We start from the raw sequence: 17,260 nt of genomic DNA, 5'->3' as shown, positions 1-17,260 counted from the left end.
ACACACACACGAGAAAGAGACACACACACACACACACAGGCGCGAGAGAGAGAGACACACACAGGTACACGAGAGAGAGAGAGAGAGAGAGAGAGAGAGACACACACACACACGAGAGAGAGAGACACACACACACACGAGAGAGAGACACACAGGCAGTGCGAGTGATTGGGCTGGACGCATAAGGTAGGATGGCAGTTAAAGAATGCACTGAGCTTGTTTTTGTTTTCACTTCTGTTTACAGCGATCGGTTCGTAGCGTGCATTGTTGCAATGTTACTTTTCTTGGTGTTTTATAAAATTACGGATTTTTTCAAATGTTCATTTTTTTCCCTGTGCTTAAAACTCATTAAAAAAAAAAAAAAAAAGTGTTTTTAGCCTGCGGTTGGTAGCGCTATAGCGCGAACTATTGCAGTGTCAGTTTTTTCTGTTGTTCAAGGTTTTCTCAGTGTTATTCAATGTTTTTACATTTAGTTTACTATTACACTGTGCATTCTATGGTTTAATTAACTATATTTGTGCTTAAAAACTTAAAAAATATATATATATTTACATACAGTTCGTATGGTCTGGAATGGATTAATTGTATTTACATACAATCCTATGGGGGAAATTGCTTCGGTTCACAACCAAATCGGGTTACGACCAGAGTTTTGGAACAAATTATGGTTGTGAACCGAGGTTCCACTGTATTTATCATATGATGTTAGATCAAACTTTAATAGTCTATAAAATACTATTACTTCGAAAATAGGCAAAAGAAATTTTTACCAAATAATGTACAGAATATGTTGGTTTAAAAATGAACAAGTCAATTCCTAGTCCATTAGAACAAAGAAATGTGCACAATTAATCCTTAGTTGTATTATCTTGAAATGTAATGAGATAGTCTGCCCATTGCTCTATTATAATACATAATACATTAGCTAAGGCATGAATTATCATTTAATGACATTTATAACTATTTGAATGAACATGAACTCATGATCTGTTAAACATTACATAATGCTTTACTAATGAAGGTCATTATAAAGTGTTACTTTTTTTGGGACTTTTTGTTTACTTGTAAACTTTAGTAGCAATTTGTGCTTACAGTAAATATTAACAGTTTTGACGTCTTTGAATTCTGATGTTTGCCTATGTTAATAAAATATGTTACAGCATTATTTAAATTGAGGTGCTGAAAATAGTTTTGTTTTTTCACCTTCTCTTACATATTTTTACACATCAGTCTTTATGCTTCAAACAAGAGGCAAAAATGCGTATTTAATATGCCCAGTGTGTGTGTGTATTTTTATACAGAATAGATTTTGAAAGTGGAACATGTATTTTATGTGGAGTATTAGTGATTAAAATGCATAGACTTTAAAGCATGTTTGTGCAGATTAATACTTCTAATTAGAAGTATGTAATTGTTACTTAAAAATTTCCATAAACATTTAGATGTCCTGCCCTTTAGTAATCCTATTTAAGCAAGAGTGGGTTGTTTGCTCAAAGGGGCATTAAAATAGGACCCATGGTTGCTTCTTACCAAGTTCTCAAATTACTTCTAGGGTCGGGGCAGTCCTACATTTACAGTATCCACTTTATATCATCCATGGGGTTTCAGACCTTAAAAAAAACTGATTCTAGTCTCCCAACCTGAAACCATGTGATGTCTTCTATTGGCTTGCAAATCTTTTTGCAAGCATCTCTCCCAATTCTATGTGGTCTCTCTCTCCCTTTCTATAAAAACAGGAAGGATTTCATGGCAACTGCCGTATAGCTTGCCATCTAACATCCTGTGGGAACATTATAGGTTCTTGCTAAGGAAACATCTCATTCTGTAGTTCTGGGATGCACCTTTGTACAGCCCTTCTGTGTTAATCTGTACATGTATGATGTTGTTCATCCTGGGCTGATTATAGCATAGATTTTCTCTTCAGGTAAGTGTATCTGTCTCTAAGGGTCTTGTATTTCCCTTGCACCATACTTTTGTACCTATAATCCTCCAGTTAACTGGCCTAACCATCACATTTACCGTATATAAGTCTTTTTTCAAGTAAATGCATTACTTTTAAAAATTATTTGAACATTTTTTAAAGAATATCTAAAGATATTCATTGTTAATATTTGGTAAGCAGTACATTCTTCTGGTCAATTATCATGTCTTAATCATGCTAAAGCAATTTCTTAGCAAAATCCTATACATATAAATAGCATAACCCATTCAGACTTAAGATTTTATTTGTTCTGTTTTAAAATGTTTGTTACATTTTAATTGGAAAACGCAGTACATACCATCTGTTCAAGATCTTAAATGTCTGTCTGGACCATAGAATTATTTTCTGTTCTGTCAATTTTTAGTATCTTTATGTGTGGGTGTGTGGTTTTTGCTGTTAAATGTTTTACAGAATGTTTTTATACATTATTGATTCTATTGAATTTGAGTTTGTAATAATTTGTTTTGCTTAATTTTGTAGATTATGTTTACTACCAGGGATTGTTGCTGTGCAAACTGAATTTACAGTTTTGAATTCACTTTTACTGTGTTTTCTTTTGTTAACAAATTAATCAGCTTCTACACTTAAAGAAGATCAGAAATCACGAATTGAAAAGAACCTTATCAAAGTGTTAATGGTAAGTTGCTTTTTTATATGTATTATTTCAGGTATAATAAAACTTTTGGTCTATTATAATTTTATGAAGGCAAAAATTAAATATAGTATATACTGTAAATATGAAATAACAAAAACTAATATTTAAGGGTCTTGTATTCGCTTATTCACTTTTTTTTTTTTGGCCTCCGACTAGAGCCTGTATCAACCCCATTTATATTATTTGTGTTTTAGCTGCTGCTTATCTGGTAGTTTTCGAAAGTAGTGTTCACCTCAAGCCACTGTCCTTTTGAATTTCATTAAGTAGTCATCCAACTGAAAGGGTATCTGGAATTGGAACAAGACTGATTGTGTGCTTCCAGGAATTTTTATATTACTAGTCAGTCATTTTCTAACCCGCTTAATCCTGAACAGCTTTGCAGAGGGTGCTGGAGCCAGTCCCAGCTAGCAGAAACAAGCTGGAGAAACAAGCTAAGTCAGAAACAAACCCTGGATTGGATGCCAGTCTAACGCAGGGAAAACACACACGCACACACTAGGGACAATTTAGTACCACCAATCCACCTAACCTGCATGTCTTTGGATTGTGGGAGGAAGCCGAAGCACCCGAGGAAAACATAACTAGTATTAATTCTAAAGGAAGTATTACTTTTACATTGATAATGCAAATTTTAATTGCCTAATTTTAAAATATTTTCCAAATAGAAAATAACAGATCTTTGAGGTACTAAATGTTCTTTTTGCTTTTTTGTTTTTAATTTGCTTTATTTTCTCATGTCATCTTTCCAGGGTACAGATTATCCATTTTTTTAAAATTTATTTAGTATTTATCTGTATGATTTAATTTTTACTGATCAGAGTTTACAGATGTGACTACTGTCATTAGGACCAGCATCAAACAAATGCCTTGCTTCATCGGTGGTTCACTGAAATTATAATACCATTTTTCTCAAAAAAAAAAAAAAATCCCAAAACTTAAAAGGAAAAATGGTGTTTGGAACAACACTGTTCTCAACTCAAACCGAAACTAATCAGTGACATCTTGGTTATCATACCCATTTTGAAGGAGTTTTAACGTAAGAGCACATTCCGCATACTGAGCGAGAATCAAACAAACCAGAAAATGTCATGGTTAGTTCCACAAAGATTTGGTGAGAAAGGTTAATAGAAATAGAATGGGTGCCAGGCTTAGCCTGGTTTCACATTGTTCTGGGCTGTTTTGGAAAATCCATCACTGTTTCATGTTTTTCCATGGCAATATTTTATAACAATCGGGCAACTCATGTTGATGTTTGTAAAATACAAATAATATCTGTAAAACTTTACTGTTGGTTAAAAAAATTAAGCTGTACTAAAATTAGCGATCATAAATACAAAATGTATGTTTGTGGTGTTATTTGCACCTACAGAATGAGTGTCCTGACACTGAACCAGAATGTGACCCAGCTGCTGTAAAAACTGCACAGAATCTCTGGGCTGATCGTGTATCACTTGCTGGCAACAATGACTTTATAATTGAAGTGCAGGACTATGTGCCTTTTGGTAAGTAGTCACGATAAATGGCCATTTTAGAATTTAAAAAATAAACTATTATAATAGAAATGTATTATTTAGATAAAAATGGGTATTATTGGTTAAATATGATTAATTTTGAGTAATAATGGTAATTATCAGTTTGATATTTGAGACACTTTAGATTGAACTTTTTTATGTGTTATTCTCTCAGCATTTGTTTTATTATATATGTTTTTATAATATATTAGTTTTGGAGTAATGTTGGTGTTCAGTTTTTATATTTCATTTAAATGTTTTTATATACCATACATTTTTATTCTAAAAAATGACAGGTCTGTTTCTGTCAAATCTGCATTGATTCTGACAATTTTCTTCCCTTAATTTGTGCAGCTATATAAAATGCTCCTCAAACATATACCAGCTAACTGAAATTACTCTGAAAACAGAGTAGATTACCCTATATTTGCATAGTTTTCGAAAAAAAGTACAGTGGATGTTTAATTACATTGATGAAGATGAAGCAGTTTTATTGTTTGAATGGAACTGCTTAACATTTTCTCTTTTTAACTTTAATGATAATGTTGCTTCAGATGACGTTAATGCAGGAATACACTTTACTTACAAGGGAGGTTAGCAACTCTGTTTTTCACACTCGTCTTTACCATTGCATTTCTAAGCTTTAGGCAAAAGCAGAAAATTAGATGGTTGGTATGTGGAAGGATGATACCAATAGGTGTGTGTGTGTGCACGCAATTCAGAGCATGGTAGTGGGCACAACACATGTTAGAATTGATATACAGTCATATTCAAAAGTTTGGGAACCACTCTTAATTCTTTAGATTTTTGTTTATCATTGGCTGAGCTTTTAAAGTAGCAACTTCCTTTTAATATATGACATGCTTTATGGAAACTAGTACTTCAGCAGTGACATTAGGTTTATTGGATTAACAGAAAAGATGTAATATGCATCATAATAAAATTAGACAGGTGCACACATTTGGGCACCCCAACAGAGATATTACATCAATACTTAGTTGAGCCTCCTTTTGCAAATACGTATAACAGCCTCTAGATGCCTCCTATAGCCTTTGATGAGTGTCTGGATTCTGGATGGAGGTATTTTTGACCATTCTTCCATACAAAATCTCTCCAGTTCAGTTAAATTTGATTGCTGCATGGACAGCCTTCTTCAAATCATCCCATAGATTTTCGATGATATTCAAGTCAGGGGACTGTGACGGCCATTCCAGTACTTCTCCCTCGGCATGAATGCCTTTGTAGATTTCGAGCTGTGTTTTGGGTCACTGTCTTGTTGGAATATCCAAACTCTGCATAACTTCAACTTTGTGACTGATGCTTGAACATTATCCTGAAGTATTTGTTGATATTGGGTTGAATTCATCTGACCCTCGACTTTAACAAGGGCCCCAGTCCCTGAACTAGCCACACAGCCCCACAGCATGATGGAACCTCCACCAAATTTGACAGTAGGTAGCAGGTGTTTTTCTTGGAATGCGGTGTTCTTCTTCCGCCATGCAAAGCGCTTTTTGTTATGACCAAATAACTCAATTTTTGTCTCATAAGCCAAGGCACTTTGTTCCAAAATAAATCTGGCTTGTCTAAATGAGCATTTGCATACAACAAGTGACTCTCTTTGTGGAGTGAGTGCAGAAAGGACTTCTTTCTCATCACCCTACCATACAGATGTTCTTTGTGCAAATTACATTGAATTGTAGAACGATGTACAGATACACCATCTGCAGCAAGATGTTCTTGCAGGTCTTTGGAGGCGATCTGTGGGTTGTCTGTAACCATTCTCACAATCCTGTGTATATGCTGCTCCTGTATTTTTCTTGGCCTGCCAGACCTGGGTTTAACAGCAACTGTGCCCGTGGCCTTCCATTTCCTGATTACATTCCTTACAGTTGAAACTGACAGTTTAAACCTCTGACATAGCTTTTTGCAGCCTTCTCCTAAACCATTATACTGAACAATCTTTGTTTTCAGATTTTTTGAGGGTTACTTTGAGGATCCCATGCTGTCACTCTTCAGAGGAGAGTCAAAGGGAAGTACAACTTGCAATTGACCACCTTAAATACATTTTCTCATGATTGGACTCGCCTGTCTATGAAGTTCAAGGCTTAACAAGCTAATCCAACCAATTTGGTGTTGCTAGTAATCAGTATTGAGCAGTTACATGCATTCAAATCAGCAAAATTACTAGGGTACCCAAATTTTTGCACAGCCAGTTTTTCACATTTGATTTAATTTCATACAACTAAATACTGCTTCACTAAAAACTTTGTTCGGAAAACACCCTGGCACTCAGATGTTCCTAGGAAATGAAAGACATCATCACTCACATCAATCACTGTTAATATTTTTTGTTGAAAGTAGAGTAAATTATTATGCAGGCTGAGAGGGGTTCCCAAACATTTTCATATGACTGTATTAATAATCCTACTTAGTGTTTCATATCTACCAGTATCATTAATGTCTTAAGAGTTAGTCATTACCCAGAAACTATCCAGCCACTAACATTCTTTGGTGGGTGTTGTTCATCATGGCATCATTGTACTCATTTGTTAATGGATATTTTCAGTAGAATATTACTATATAAACTAAAGGCTGGGATGTTTTAGCATGATTCTAGGAACGTAAAAATTAATTTAGGACTCAACAGTTACCAGATCTAATTCTAAGTAAACATCTGTGGTATGAGATCCATTTTCTACTTGCCTATGCCGTTCAGAGTTATAGGCACACTATACCAATCTTGGCAGCACTGGGTGGAAAGTGGAAATCACATTTGAATGGGGAGCCTTTCTATCACAGGGCATACTGTTATGAACACACACATAGTCTCACTCACATTGAGCCAATTTTGACTGACCATTTAGCAGCAAAGCTAGAACCCATGGGCAAAAACCTTGGCAGATCTGAGGAGAAATTATAAATTTATCTCTGGCAGTACCTAGGCCTGGGGTTTGAACCCAATACTAAGGCAGGCTTAGACCACTATGCTGCTCAATGATTTCCACTAACTAATATGCAAGAGTTTTATTTGAGCCTTCATCATTGTAATAAATTCTGTGGTTGTGAATACCTTTTATTTGACTGTTGTACCTAGTAAAACGTTCATAGAGTGTAATTGATTAAAAAAAAAACACACTTTTAAATACCTCATGGAATTTAGAGGTTTTTTTTCTTTCTTTCTGATTTGACACGTGTTTATGTAAAGTTTTTTCCTACCCTACTCTTTTTTTGTTTCTTTTGCAGTTCAGTGCAAAGCCAGATTTTTGTCTCCTAGTTTTCATGTAGATGTTCCTGTCCAGCTGCATATATACTTAAAAGCAGACTGCCCCCATCCTATCAGATTCTCCAAGCTGTGTGTGAGCTTTAATAATCAGGTAACTCAACATTCTTCTTTCAACACTGTATCACTGTTTTAGAAGGTTTTCGCCCAATTTAGTGTGACATGTTGTTATTATGGCGCCGATCAGGGCAGCCACCGTTGTTTGGTTGCTGTTTATGTGTCTGTTAACTTTCTCTTTTGCAATAATATGAAGATTACTTGCACACAAGATAAGCTCCTATTGGGATTGGACTTAATTTATCCTCAACCAATCAGGGACACTTACATACAGATTCATCACTTATGATCCCTCCAACTGCAGACTTGGACTCCCATCTAGGTAACTCACACCTGAAACGGCAAAGGGGGAAGTGCACAGGGTGTCTTGTGCGGTTCAGGAGACATGCATTTCAAGCACCCCTTCCCGGTCTTGTTTTATCCAACGTCAGATCACTGAAGAACAAAATAGATTAACTTAATCTTCTTCTCACAACAAATAAGGATTATTTTCTCTCTTCAGCATATTGCTTTGTGGATACATGCAGTACTGTGCAAATGTTTTAGGCAGGTGTGAAAAAATGCTGTAAACAAATAATGCTTTCAAAAATGGAAGTGTTAATCATTTATTTTCATCAATCAACAAAATGCAATGAATGAACAAAAGAGAAATCTAAATCAAATCAATATTTGGTGTGACCACCCTTTGCCTTCAAAACAGCATCAATTCTTCTAGGTACACTTGCACACAGTTTTTGAAGGAACTCGGCTGGTAGGTTGTTCCAAACATCTTGGAGAACTAACCACAGATCTTCTGTGGATGTAGGCTTCCTCACATCCTTCTGTCTTTTCATGTAATCACAGACACACTCAATGATGTTGAGATCAGGGCTCTGTGAGGGCCATACCATCACTTCCAGGACTTCTTGTTCTTCTTTACGCTGAAGATAGTTCTTAATGAATTTGGCTGTATGTTTGGGGTCGTTGTCCTGCTGCATAATAAATTTGAGGCCAATCATACGCCTCCCTGATGGTATTGCATGATGGATAAGTATCTGCCTGTATTTCTCAGCATTGAGAACACCATTAACCCTGACCAAATCTCCAACTCCATTTGCAGAAATGCAGCCCCAAACGTTCAAGGAATCTCCACCATGCTTCACTGTTGCCTGCAGACACTCATTATTGTACCACTGTCCAGCCCTTCGACGAACAAACTGCCTTCTGCTACAGCCAAATATTTCAAATTTTGACTCATCAGTCCAGAGTACCTGCTGCCATTTTTCTGCACCCCAGTTCCTATGTTTTCGTGCATACTTGAGTTGCTTGGCCTTGTTTCCACGTCGGAGGTATGGCTTTTTGGCTGCAACAATTCCATGAAGACCACTTCTGGCCAGACTTCTCCGGACAGTAGATGGGTGTACCTGGGTCCCACTGGTTTCTGCCAGTTCTGAGCTGATGGCACTGCTGGACATCTTCCGATTTCGAAGGGTAATAAGCTTGATGTGTCTTTCATCTGCTGCACTGTTTCCTTGGCCGACCACTGCGTCTACGATCCTCAGCGTTGCCCGTTTCTTTGTACTTCTTCAAAAGAGCTTGAACAGCACATCTTGAAACCCGTGTCTACTTTGAAATCTTTGTCTGGGAGAGAGCTTGCTGATGCAGTATAACTACCTTGTGTCTTGTTGCTGTGCTCAATCTTGCCATGACATGAAACTGTCTTCCACAACATCACCTTGGTAGCAGAGTTTGGCTGTTCCTCACCCAGTTTTAAGCCTCCTAAACAGCTGTTTCTGTTTCAGTTAATGACTGTGTTTTAACCTACGTGTGACATTGATGATCATTAGTACCTGTTTGGTATAATTGGTTGATCATATACCTGACTATAATCCTACAAAATCCCTGACTTTGTGCAAGTGTACCTATAAGAATTGATGCTGGTTTGAAGGCAAAAGGTAGTAACACCAAATATTGATTTGATTTAGATTTTTCTTTTGTTCGCTCACTTTACATTTTGTAAATTGATAACAATAAACAATCATTATTTATATTTCTGAAAGCATTCTTTGTTTACAGCATTTTTTCACACCTGCCTAAAACTTTTGCATAGTACTGTAGCTTAATGCATCAATTCCTGACTCCACATTAGAACTGTTGGGGTTTCTGTTTTACAGATCTGATAGTCAAAAGGTGGTAGAATCTGTATCTACATTAATAACAATTGGTGTACTGGTGTTTCCATATTATTGAAGCACTGTTCCAGCAATTTGGAACTATTTACTATTAACTGTAAGTCATTCTATTCACCTCAAGAATTTTCTTCAATAATTCTCGTTGGAGTTTACATCCTGCCTGATGTGAATGTGAATGAAGCACAGCAGCAGTTGGCAGATTACATCACTAGTTTGGAGAACAGTCATGCAAACTCTCCAATTATAGTGATGGGTGATGCAAACCTAACCATCAAGCTTCCCAAATACAACAGCTTGTTAAATGCCCACCAGGGGCGGGAAGACTGGATCACTGCTACTGTGCCATAAAGTATGTATACTGAGCTTTACCTTGTGCGCCACTAGGTAATTTTGACCACGTTGTGCTACTTTTACTTCCCACTTACAAACAAAGGCTAAAATTAGCTAAACCAGTAAAGAAATCTATTCATTCATGGAATGATAAGTCAGTTGAAGCATTACAAGATTGTCCAGACTATACAGATTGGGACTTTTTAAAAATGTTTGTGAAAACATTCATGATCTGACTGACACTGTTACATCTTATATCAGCTGTGATAGAAACCAGGGCGTCAGCTTGCTGTAAATATCAACACGAACACAACAGCACAGTCCTGGGTTCATATAATGAATGGTATATTACAAAATACTTCCAAAAGTAACAGAAGCACTAATCATGTGTTTTTCTCTCAAATTCACCACACAATTCCTCTCCTCTCACCACCTCACTGCCCTCCTCCAGTCAAGTGTTGCCTTCCTTCCTCCCAGCTCCGACTCACCTAGATAAGAGAGTGCAGTCCCTTTTACTGAGGACCCGGGAGTACTTCTGGTGCCAAGGCCACTGCTCGATGAAATTACTGCCAGCTCATCATAAGTCCCATGAATTTGGGAGCACATCTCCCAGCAGCGCCCCCATGCGACACCTCTCGGACCCCAACAGGGCTGTGATGCTGGTCTATAACCCCTAGCAATTCCGGCTGGTTCCCGAATGTGCGCCGATTTGGAGGGCTGCTGCCATCAAATGACTGGGGGGATTAAACATTTCCCAGAGACATTCCTTTCCTGTCTCCTTCTTTTCTCATGGCTAGGGAAGGTATTAAGCCCATGTCCAGTCGGGACACCTGTCCCTTTATTTGGGGCTTCCTGCTCAGGTAAGGAACCATCAGTTCTGGTTGGAATGTCTGTCCATCCATTAGGGCTGCCTAGTCCAGATGCGACCTCCTTCACTCTCTGGTCCGAGATGCCTTTATGTGCACTTGGGGCCTCCCGTCCAAGTAAGGGATCTTCTTGGTTCCTGGCCAGAAAGTGAAGCGGTTTGCATTTCCAGGAAGTCTATTGGGATTTATAACAATGGAATGCAATGATTTACCAAAGATCTAAGGCATCTTCGTCAGGTTAAGGATAGACCCCATAACCCTGGTGATAAGGACGCTTATAGACTGGCCAAGAATAGGCTAAACAATGCAATCAGATATGCTAAATGGAATCACAAAAATAAACTGGAGCTTCAGTTTTCTGCAAACAATAGCTCCTCTGTATGGAGAAACCTTTCAGTCGTTACTAAGTACAAAAAGACATCTCAAATTGGTCACTCATGTTCATCACTCCCTGACAAACTTAACAAGTTTTGTGGGAAATTTGAACAACAAGGTGCTGAGTACTTACATCCCCTCTACTCTTTCTGCTCTGAAGTGGCTTTAAAAGGCAGCCACTTCTTCACAAAAGTCTCTCCCGTCTTCTTCCTTTTCCATTAAAGAATATGAGGTGTGGAAGCTGTTTGCAACACAGAACTGCAAAAAGTCAGCCAGTCCAGATTCTGTCTCACCAGCAATAACCAAACACTGTTCCAGGCAGCTCGCTTCTCTTTTCACAGACATCTTTAACACTAGAATCCCTGAAGCCTATGAAAAAAGTCATAATCCTGGTCCACCTTAAATTCCTTCGCACCTCCTCATCAGCGTCTTTGTCTTGCAAATGTGTCAGTCTGCACTGTCAGAGGCAGCCTGCTCACTCACCCCCCCCCCACTGAGGCAACTGAAGTCAATTCAGTCGCTGAAGTGTCTTTATCTGGCAGTGAGGTGTTTGGAATTGTATAGGCTGAATAATGTACTGTTATTTGGAATACATACATTTCATGTGTGTTCCGTGTCTACAATGATCAGGGTAAATGTAAGATGGCAAGAAATGTTGAACACATAACTTAAACAGAAACATGTCATTTGACCATGAGTTGTCATTTGAACATGGTGTTTTTTTTTCCGATCTTGCCCAAACTGCACGTTACTGGAACTGAGAATGCAGACAGACTTCTTCATTTTGGGCACATACACCATCCGTTTGGGCACATACACTGTCCGCGTGGCACCACCAGATCTAAACACTAGCGTGTCAACAGGTGCTTGCGTACTGAAGTGACTTTAGCTGCAGATGGAAGTCCCATTGTATTCACATACGCCATCCGTTTGGGCACATACGCTGTCCGCGTGGCACTACCAGATCTAAACGCTAGCATGTCAACAGGTGCTCGCGTACTGAAGTGACTTTAGCTGCAGATGTCCCACTGTATTCATGGTGCCAAGCAGAGTTGTGTTGCAGTACAGCAATCTATTAGACACCGAAAGCGACGTGAAGAAATTGTCTGTTGTTATGGTTCTGCCTTTGTACAGAAATAGCTCCATAAGCTTTATGACCACAGTCTCAGAAAGTCTTTCTCCCGTGGGACGACTGGGATCTTTTCCTAAATAAGGAATGGCGTTGCACATGCACTTTGTCTCCAAATCTGACGCAATCCAAAACTTTATGCGAAATTTGTCAGGCTTGGTTTAGATGTATTTCAAGAAAGGACAACAGACCTTGTTTGGAAACAGTTGCTCATCAAAAGTAATATGTTGCCCTGGGTTGTAACTCAAAACAAAGTTCTCAACAAAACGTTGCCAGACGTCTGAGTTCGTAGCAAATCTGTCATTTTTCACACATTCTGCACGGGTGTGATAGTCTGATAGCGGTCACAGGGCATCGTATCTGACCAGGCATCGCGGTCATTGCTGCTCTTGTGAAAAGAATGCAGAAAAACGGCATCGACTCAAAGAGGGAGAGGCAAGTTCATTGTACATGTAGTACAAATTTACACCGGGTCTTTCAGACTGAAATCAAATGAATGTTATTATTATATAATAGTAACTAGCAAAATACCCGCGCTTCGCAGCGGAGAAGTAGTGTGTTAAAGAGGTTATGTAAACATATATATACATATACATATATAGAAATATCTACATATACACATATCTACATATATATACATATGTACATATATATATATATATATATATATATATATATATATATATATATATATATATATATACACATATACACATCCACATATATATACACATATCAACATATATATACACATACATACATAGTGCATTGTAACACGGGCTGTGATTGTTACATAGGAGGGAGACGACAAATCACTGCTTCCCGCTTTCTAATCGGGCCTGTGATTGGTGCTTTGACTGATGCCCAGATCCCACAGTATCTCCCCTTAGGAGAGGCGTTAGGCAAGTGTAATTGAATAGCGGTGCTGCAAGTTTAGCTTTACACCTGTTTTTAAGGCTTATTGACTGAAAGGGGCTTTCATGAAAAACGTTAGGGCTTTGCTACAGGATACACCCTGCACAAGTTAAGGAAGTAAAAATAAAGGTATATATTTCTGTTTTATTTAAACCTTTTAAGTTTGTATGCGGGCGGTATGGTGGCACAGTGAAAAGTGCCAGTTAGGAGACCCGGGTTCACTTCCCTGCGTGGAGTTTGAATGTTCTCCCCGTGTCTGTCTGGGTTTCCTCAGGGTACTCCAGTTTCCTCCCACAGTCCAAAGACATGCAGGTTAGGTGCATTGGCAATTCTAAATTGTCCTGTGTGTGTGGGTGTGTGCGCCCTGCGGTGGGCTGGCACCTTGCCCAGGGTTTGTTTCCTGCTTTGTGCCCTGTTTTATCAGGGATTGGCTCCTGTATTTAGGATATAGCGGGTTGGATAATGGATGGATGGACATTTGTATGCATAGCCCCATTTGCCCGTTTTCGTTTTTTTTTCTTTCTTCAGTAATATTTCAGCAAACCCGGAGCTTGTCAGTTCAAATCCTGGTACTGACACCACTGTGTGACCCTGAAGAAGTCACTTCACCTGCCTGTGCTGCAAAAAACAAAAGTAATGTAACAAATTGTACCTCAGATGTTGCAAGTTGCTGGAATAAAGGCATAAGTCAAATAGATAAATATGTATTATACACATAGGAACTATTCATTTATTTTCAGTTAAGTCATCTGCAGCAAACCTTTATAAATGAGGGTTTCTCCTTTTTAGATAGTGCAAACTGTTTCTTCTTCGTTGAGGTTTTCTCTTGGAGAGCTTTTTTCATTTCATTGAAAATTAAAGCAGCAGCTGCCAAAATATGTAGCTTTCTTATTAATTTTTCAACATTGTGTAAAGTAACTTTATAAAGTAACATAAAAGGTTTAAATACTGGTTATCCTTTTACACTAAAATATTACTAAAGAGATACAAAAAAAGTAAAATGCATATGTTGTTTTTCTTTAAGGAGATTAAATATTACTGAAGAAAGAAAAAAAAAAAAACTAAAACAGCCAAATGGGCTATGCATACGAACTTAAAAGATTTAAATAAAACAGAAATATACATCTTTATTTTTACTTCCTTAACTTGTGGAGGGTGTATTCTGTAGCAAAGCCCTAACTTTTTTCGTGAAAGCCCGTTTCAGTCAATAAGTCTTAAAAACAGGTGTAAAGATATTGACAATAAGCTACGCAAACCCACCAAGACATGGAATCGTTTAAATCAAGGCGTGAGTCGAAAAACACCATCCCATACTATTAGTTAACGATTAACACATTTCTATATGTATTGTAAGCATACAATACAACTGATAATATGTTGCGCTTATTTATCTGGTGTACCGACATTTTTGCGCGTTTAACAGCTGAAATCCAACGTGGTTTGTACCCTTCAAAATGAAAACAGTTTGCATTTACCTTTTTAATAAAAGGCGAGCTTTTAAGCCTGAGAAATCACCCCGTAAATGCACACGTTTAATTGCACATGTGTTAATATGTATGCTTACACACTGTTTCTTCTTCATTGAGGTTTTCTCTAGCATGTAGATCAGGGTAATTACATTCACGGCATTCGTAGTTTGAATCACAATCTGATTGTATGGGTGGTTACCTACCAGGTAACGCTTATGGTTGGCCAGCAAGTCAGCTAACATCAGCCACGGTGCCTTCAGTTGTGAGAAGCAGATCATAGAATGGTTGAAAATAGTTTACTGTCAAATAATGCAAAGAGTACGCGACACGTGTTTCGCCCTAATTCTTGGCTCATCAGGCGTACACACTCACTGCACTCGCTTACGGGAATCGAACCTCGGACGTCAGCGCTAGAGGCGAAGCCCCTAACATTGCGCCACGGCATGTGGTTCGTTTATTTGACAGCATGTAGATCGGGGTAATTACATTCACGCCATTCGTAGTCTGAATCACAATCTGATTGTACTAGGGGGCTCCGCCCCCTGCTCGCTTCGCTCGCCAACCCCTGGTGTTGGGAATGACAAAGAGCGTGATGTATGAATGAGATATAGAATAGTGTGACGGTGTAGATGATGCAAATAGAAAGCAAACAATAAAGTGTGTGGCACAGTGTAAAGGTTTATTTGAAAATTTCTTTGTACACGCCGTCTCAGTGTAAAAGGTAATTCCAGCTCAGAACTTGTAAGGTCATTTAAGATGGTTATTGTTGTGATCAGAGTCAAGTTTGTCAGAGCTTAGAAAGAGCTGTGTCTCTCCAGGAAGTAATGGAATGACTTGGGTATTTATGTTTTCCACATTAATATTTTTTGGACATAATATAGTGCGTTGTGTTTAAAGGGGCATTTGGTCTAATGAGATTGCTGTTCCAAATCTCTCTGTAACTAAGTCGTCGCAGATAAAGGCTTGAGGAATTGTAATAATATGTGGCTGAAGTCCATCTGTATTGGTGAGTGTACCATCTCTCAGTTGTAATAAGCAATTGTTATGATCTGGTTCTGGACATCGTATCTTTTTTACTAACTGTATCTTTTGAAAGCAATGCCAATTGTCTGCGTATTTTAAGGTGCACTGAACAATAGCTGAGTGCATGGCATCTGTAAGAATAGCTAATCACTGTCTAAAATCTCCTCCTCATAAAAGTACCTTTCCTCCAAATCGAATATTATTATTCATAAACGTTTGTAGAAGTTTATGAATGGTGTTGAGTAAGTGACTTCATGCCATTGAACATTCATCAATAAACAACATTTTTTCAAGACGGATGTCACGTGCAGTGCCACCGTTAATGTTCATAGTGGATACCGATTTGTAGGATCTAATGTAGTTGATAAAGATTTCACTTTCAGGTACATCGTCAGTTATAAGCTTCTGTAGATATTCAGTATATGAATGTAAAGAAGGCAGTCTAATTTGACCCTTTTGACAACAACGTGTAAATGTATAACTTGTATTGCCAGTTGTTTCTTCAGGGAAGTGAACTGAATGACAATGATTGCAAATGACATTCATTAATCTGAATGAATTTTCCTGGTGTATGTTTTGCTTGTGCCATTTGAGAGGCGCGTTGTTGCATGTGTAGTATTTGGGACGTGTTGTTTTGGAGCTGTAATCGATTTGCCTGTGCTGTGTGAGAAGCCCGTTGTAGCCTTCGCTGCCATTAACGTATGTCTGAGACGGGAGGTGTTTCGTTTTGAATCCGTGCCTGTTGCGATGCAGCACTTTGATTGATAGTTTGCGTCATGTGGATCTAGGATGTAGATTTGTGCATATTTGCGTTGTTGATTTGTTTCAGGGTGTACTGTTCCAATGCGATGCAGTATTTGTGCACATATGCGAAAGCAGTATGGGTCATTGCCTTTTGGTGGCCTGATATTTACTCCGGTAGATGGAAAAGCAAATGAACTATTGTAGGATCTAATGCAGTTCATAAAGTTTTTACTTTTAGGTACATCGTTAGTTAGAAGCTTTAGTTGAGCTTTGCGTTTTTGGAGTCGAGACATTTTTTCTTTTAGAAATATGGATAAGTAATAAGGAGTATTGCACTCACTGTTAATATGGAGCCTTTTCTGTGTTTGAACGGTTAATAGTGCCTTATTGTAATGAGATCCACCTATGCTGCATAGCCGTCTATTTTGTTGTTTCTTTCGTGTTCGTGTGTTTGTTCCTGTTATCCTTTCCTTTTCATTTTGTACCCGTGACCGTGTATTCATGACTTGTTTCTTTCTCAGCATGCGAAATATGGATAAGTAATAAGGAGGATCGCAGTCACTGTTAATATGTTTCCTTTTCTGCAGTTGAACGGTTAATAGTGCTTTATTGTAAGGAGATCCACCAATGCTGACACCTACGCTGTCTAGTGTGAAGGTGTTGATGTTCACTTTAGAATATGTGGCTTTGGGTGTCACTTCTTATGGATGTGTGTGTGGAGGGGGGTTGAGGATTGTTGTCGCGCAAGCGTCTT

The 17,260-nt window shown here is 38.2% G+C and overlaps 1 protein-coding gene across 4 annotated transcripts in view; it reads left to right on the top strand.

Moving 5' to 3' along the window:
- trappc11 (trafficking protein particle complex subunit 11) overlaps positions 1-17,260 on the top strand; it is a 973,608-nt gene that overhangs the window by 73,529 nt on the left and 882,819 nt on the right. For all 4 annotated transcript variants that reach the window (XM_051928428.1, XM_051928426.1, XM_051928427.1 and 1 more), the window contains exons 16-18: positions 2,557-2,618; positions 4,006-4,138; positions 7,391-7,521. In XM_051928428.1, the coding sequence (XP_051784388.1) occupies positions 2,557-2,618; positions 4,006-4,138; positions 7,391-7,521 (326 nt within the window). The remainder of the gene's footprint in view (positions 1-2,556; positions 2,619-4,005; positions 4,139-7,390; positions 7,522-17,260) is intronic.

This window comes from Erpetoichthys calabaricus, chromosome 5 (genome assembly GCF_900747795.2).
Source record: "Erpetoichthys calabaricus chromosome 5, fErpCal1.3, whole genome shotgun sequence".
NCBI lineage: Eukaryota > Metazoa > Chordata > Cladistia > Polypteriformes > Polypteridae > Erpetoichthys > Erpetoichthys calabaricus.
The sequence above is the reverse complement of the archived record's forward strand: the minus strand, read 5'-3'. Positions and strand labels throughout refer to the sequence as shown.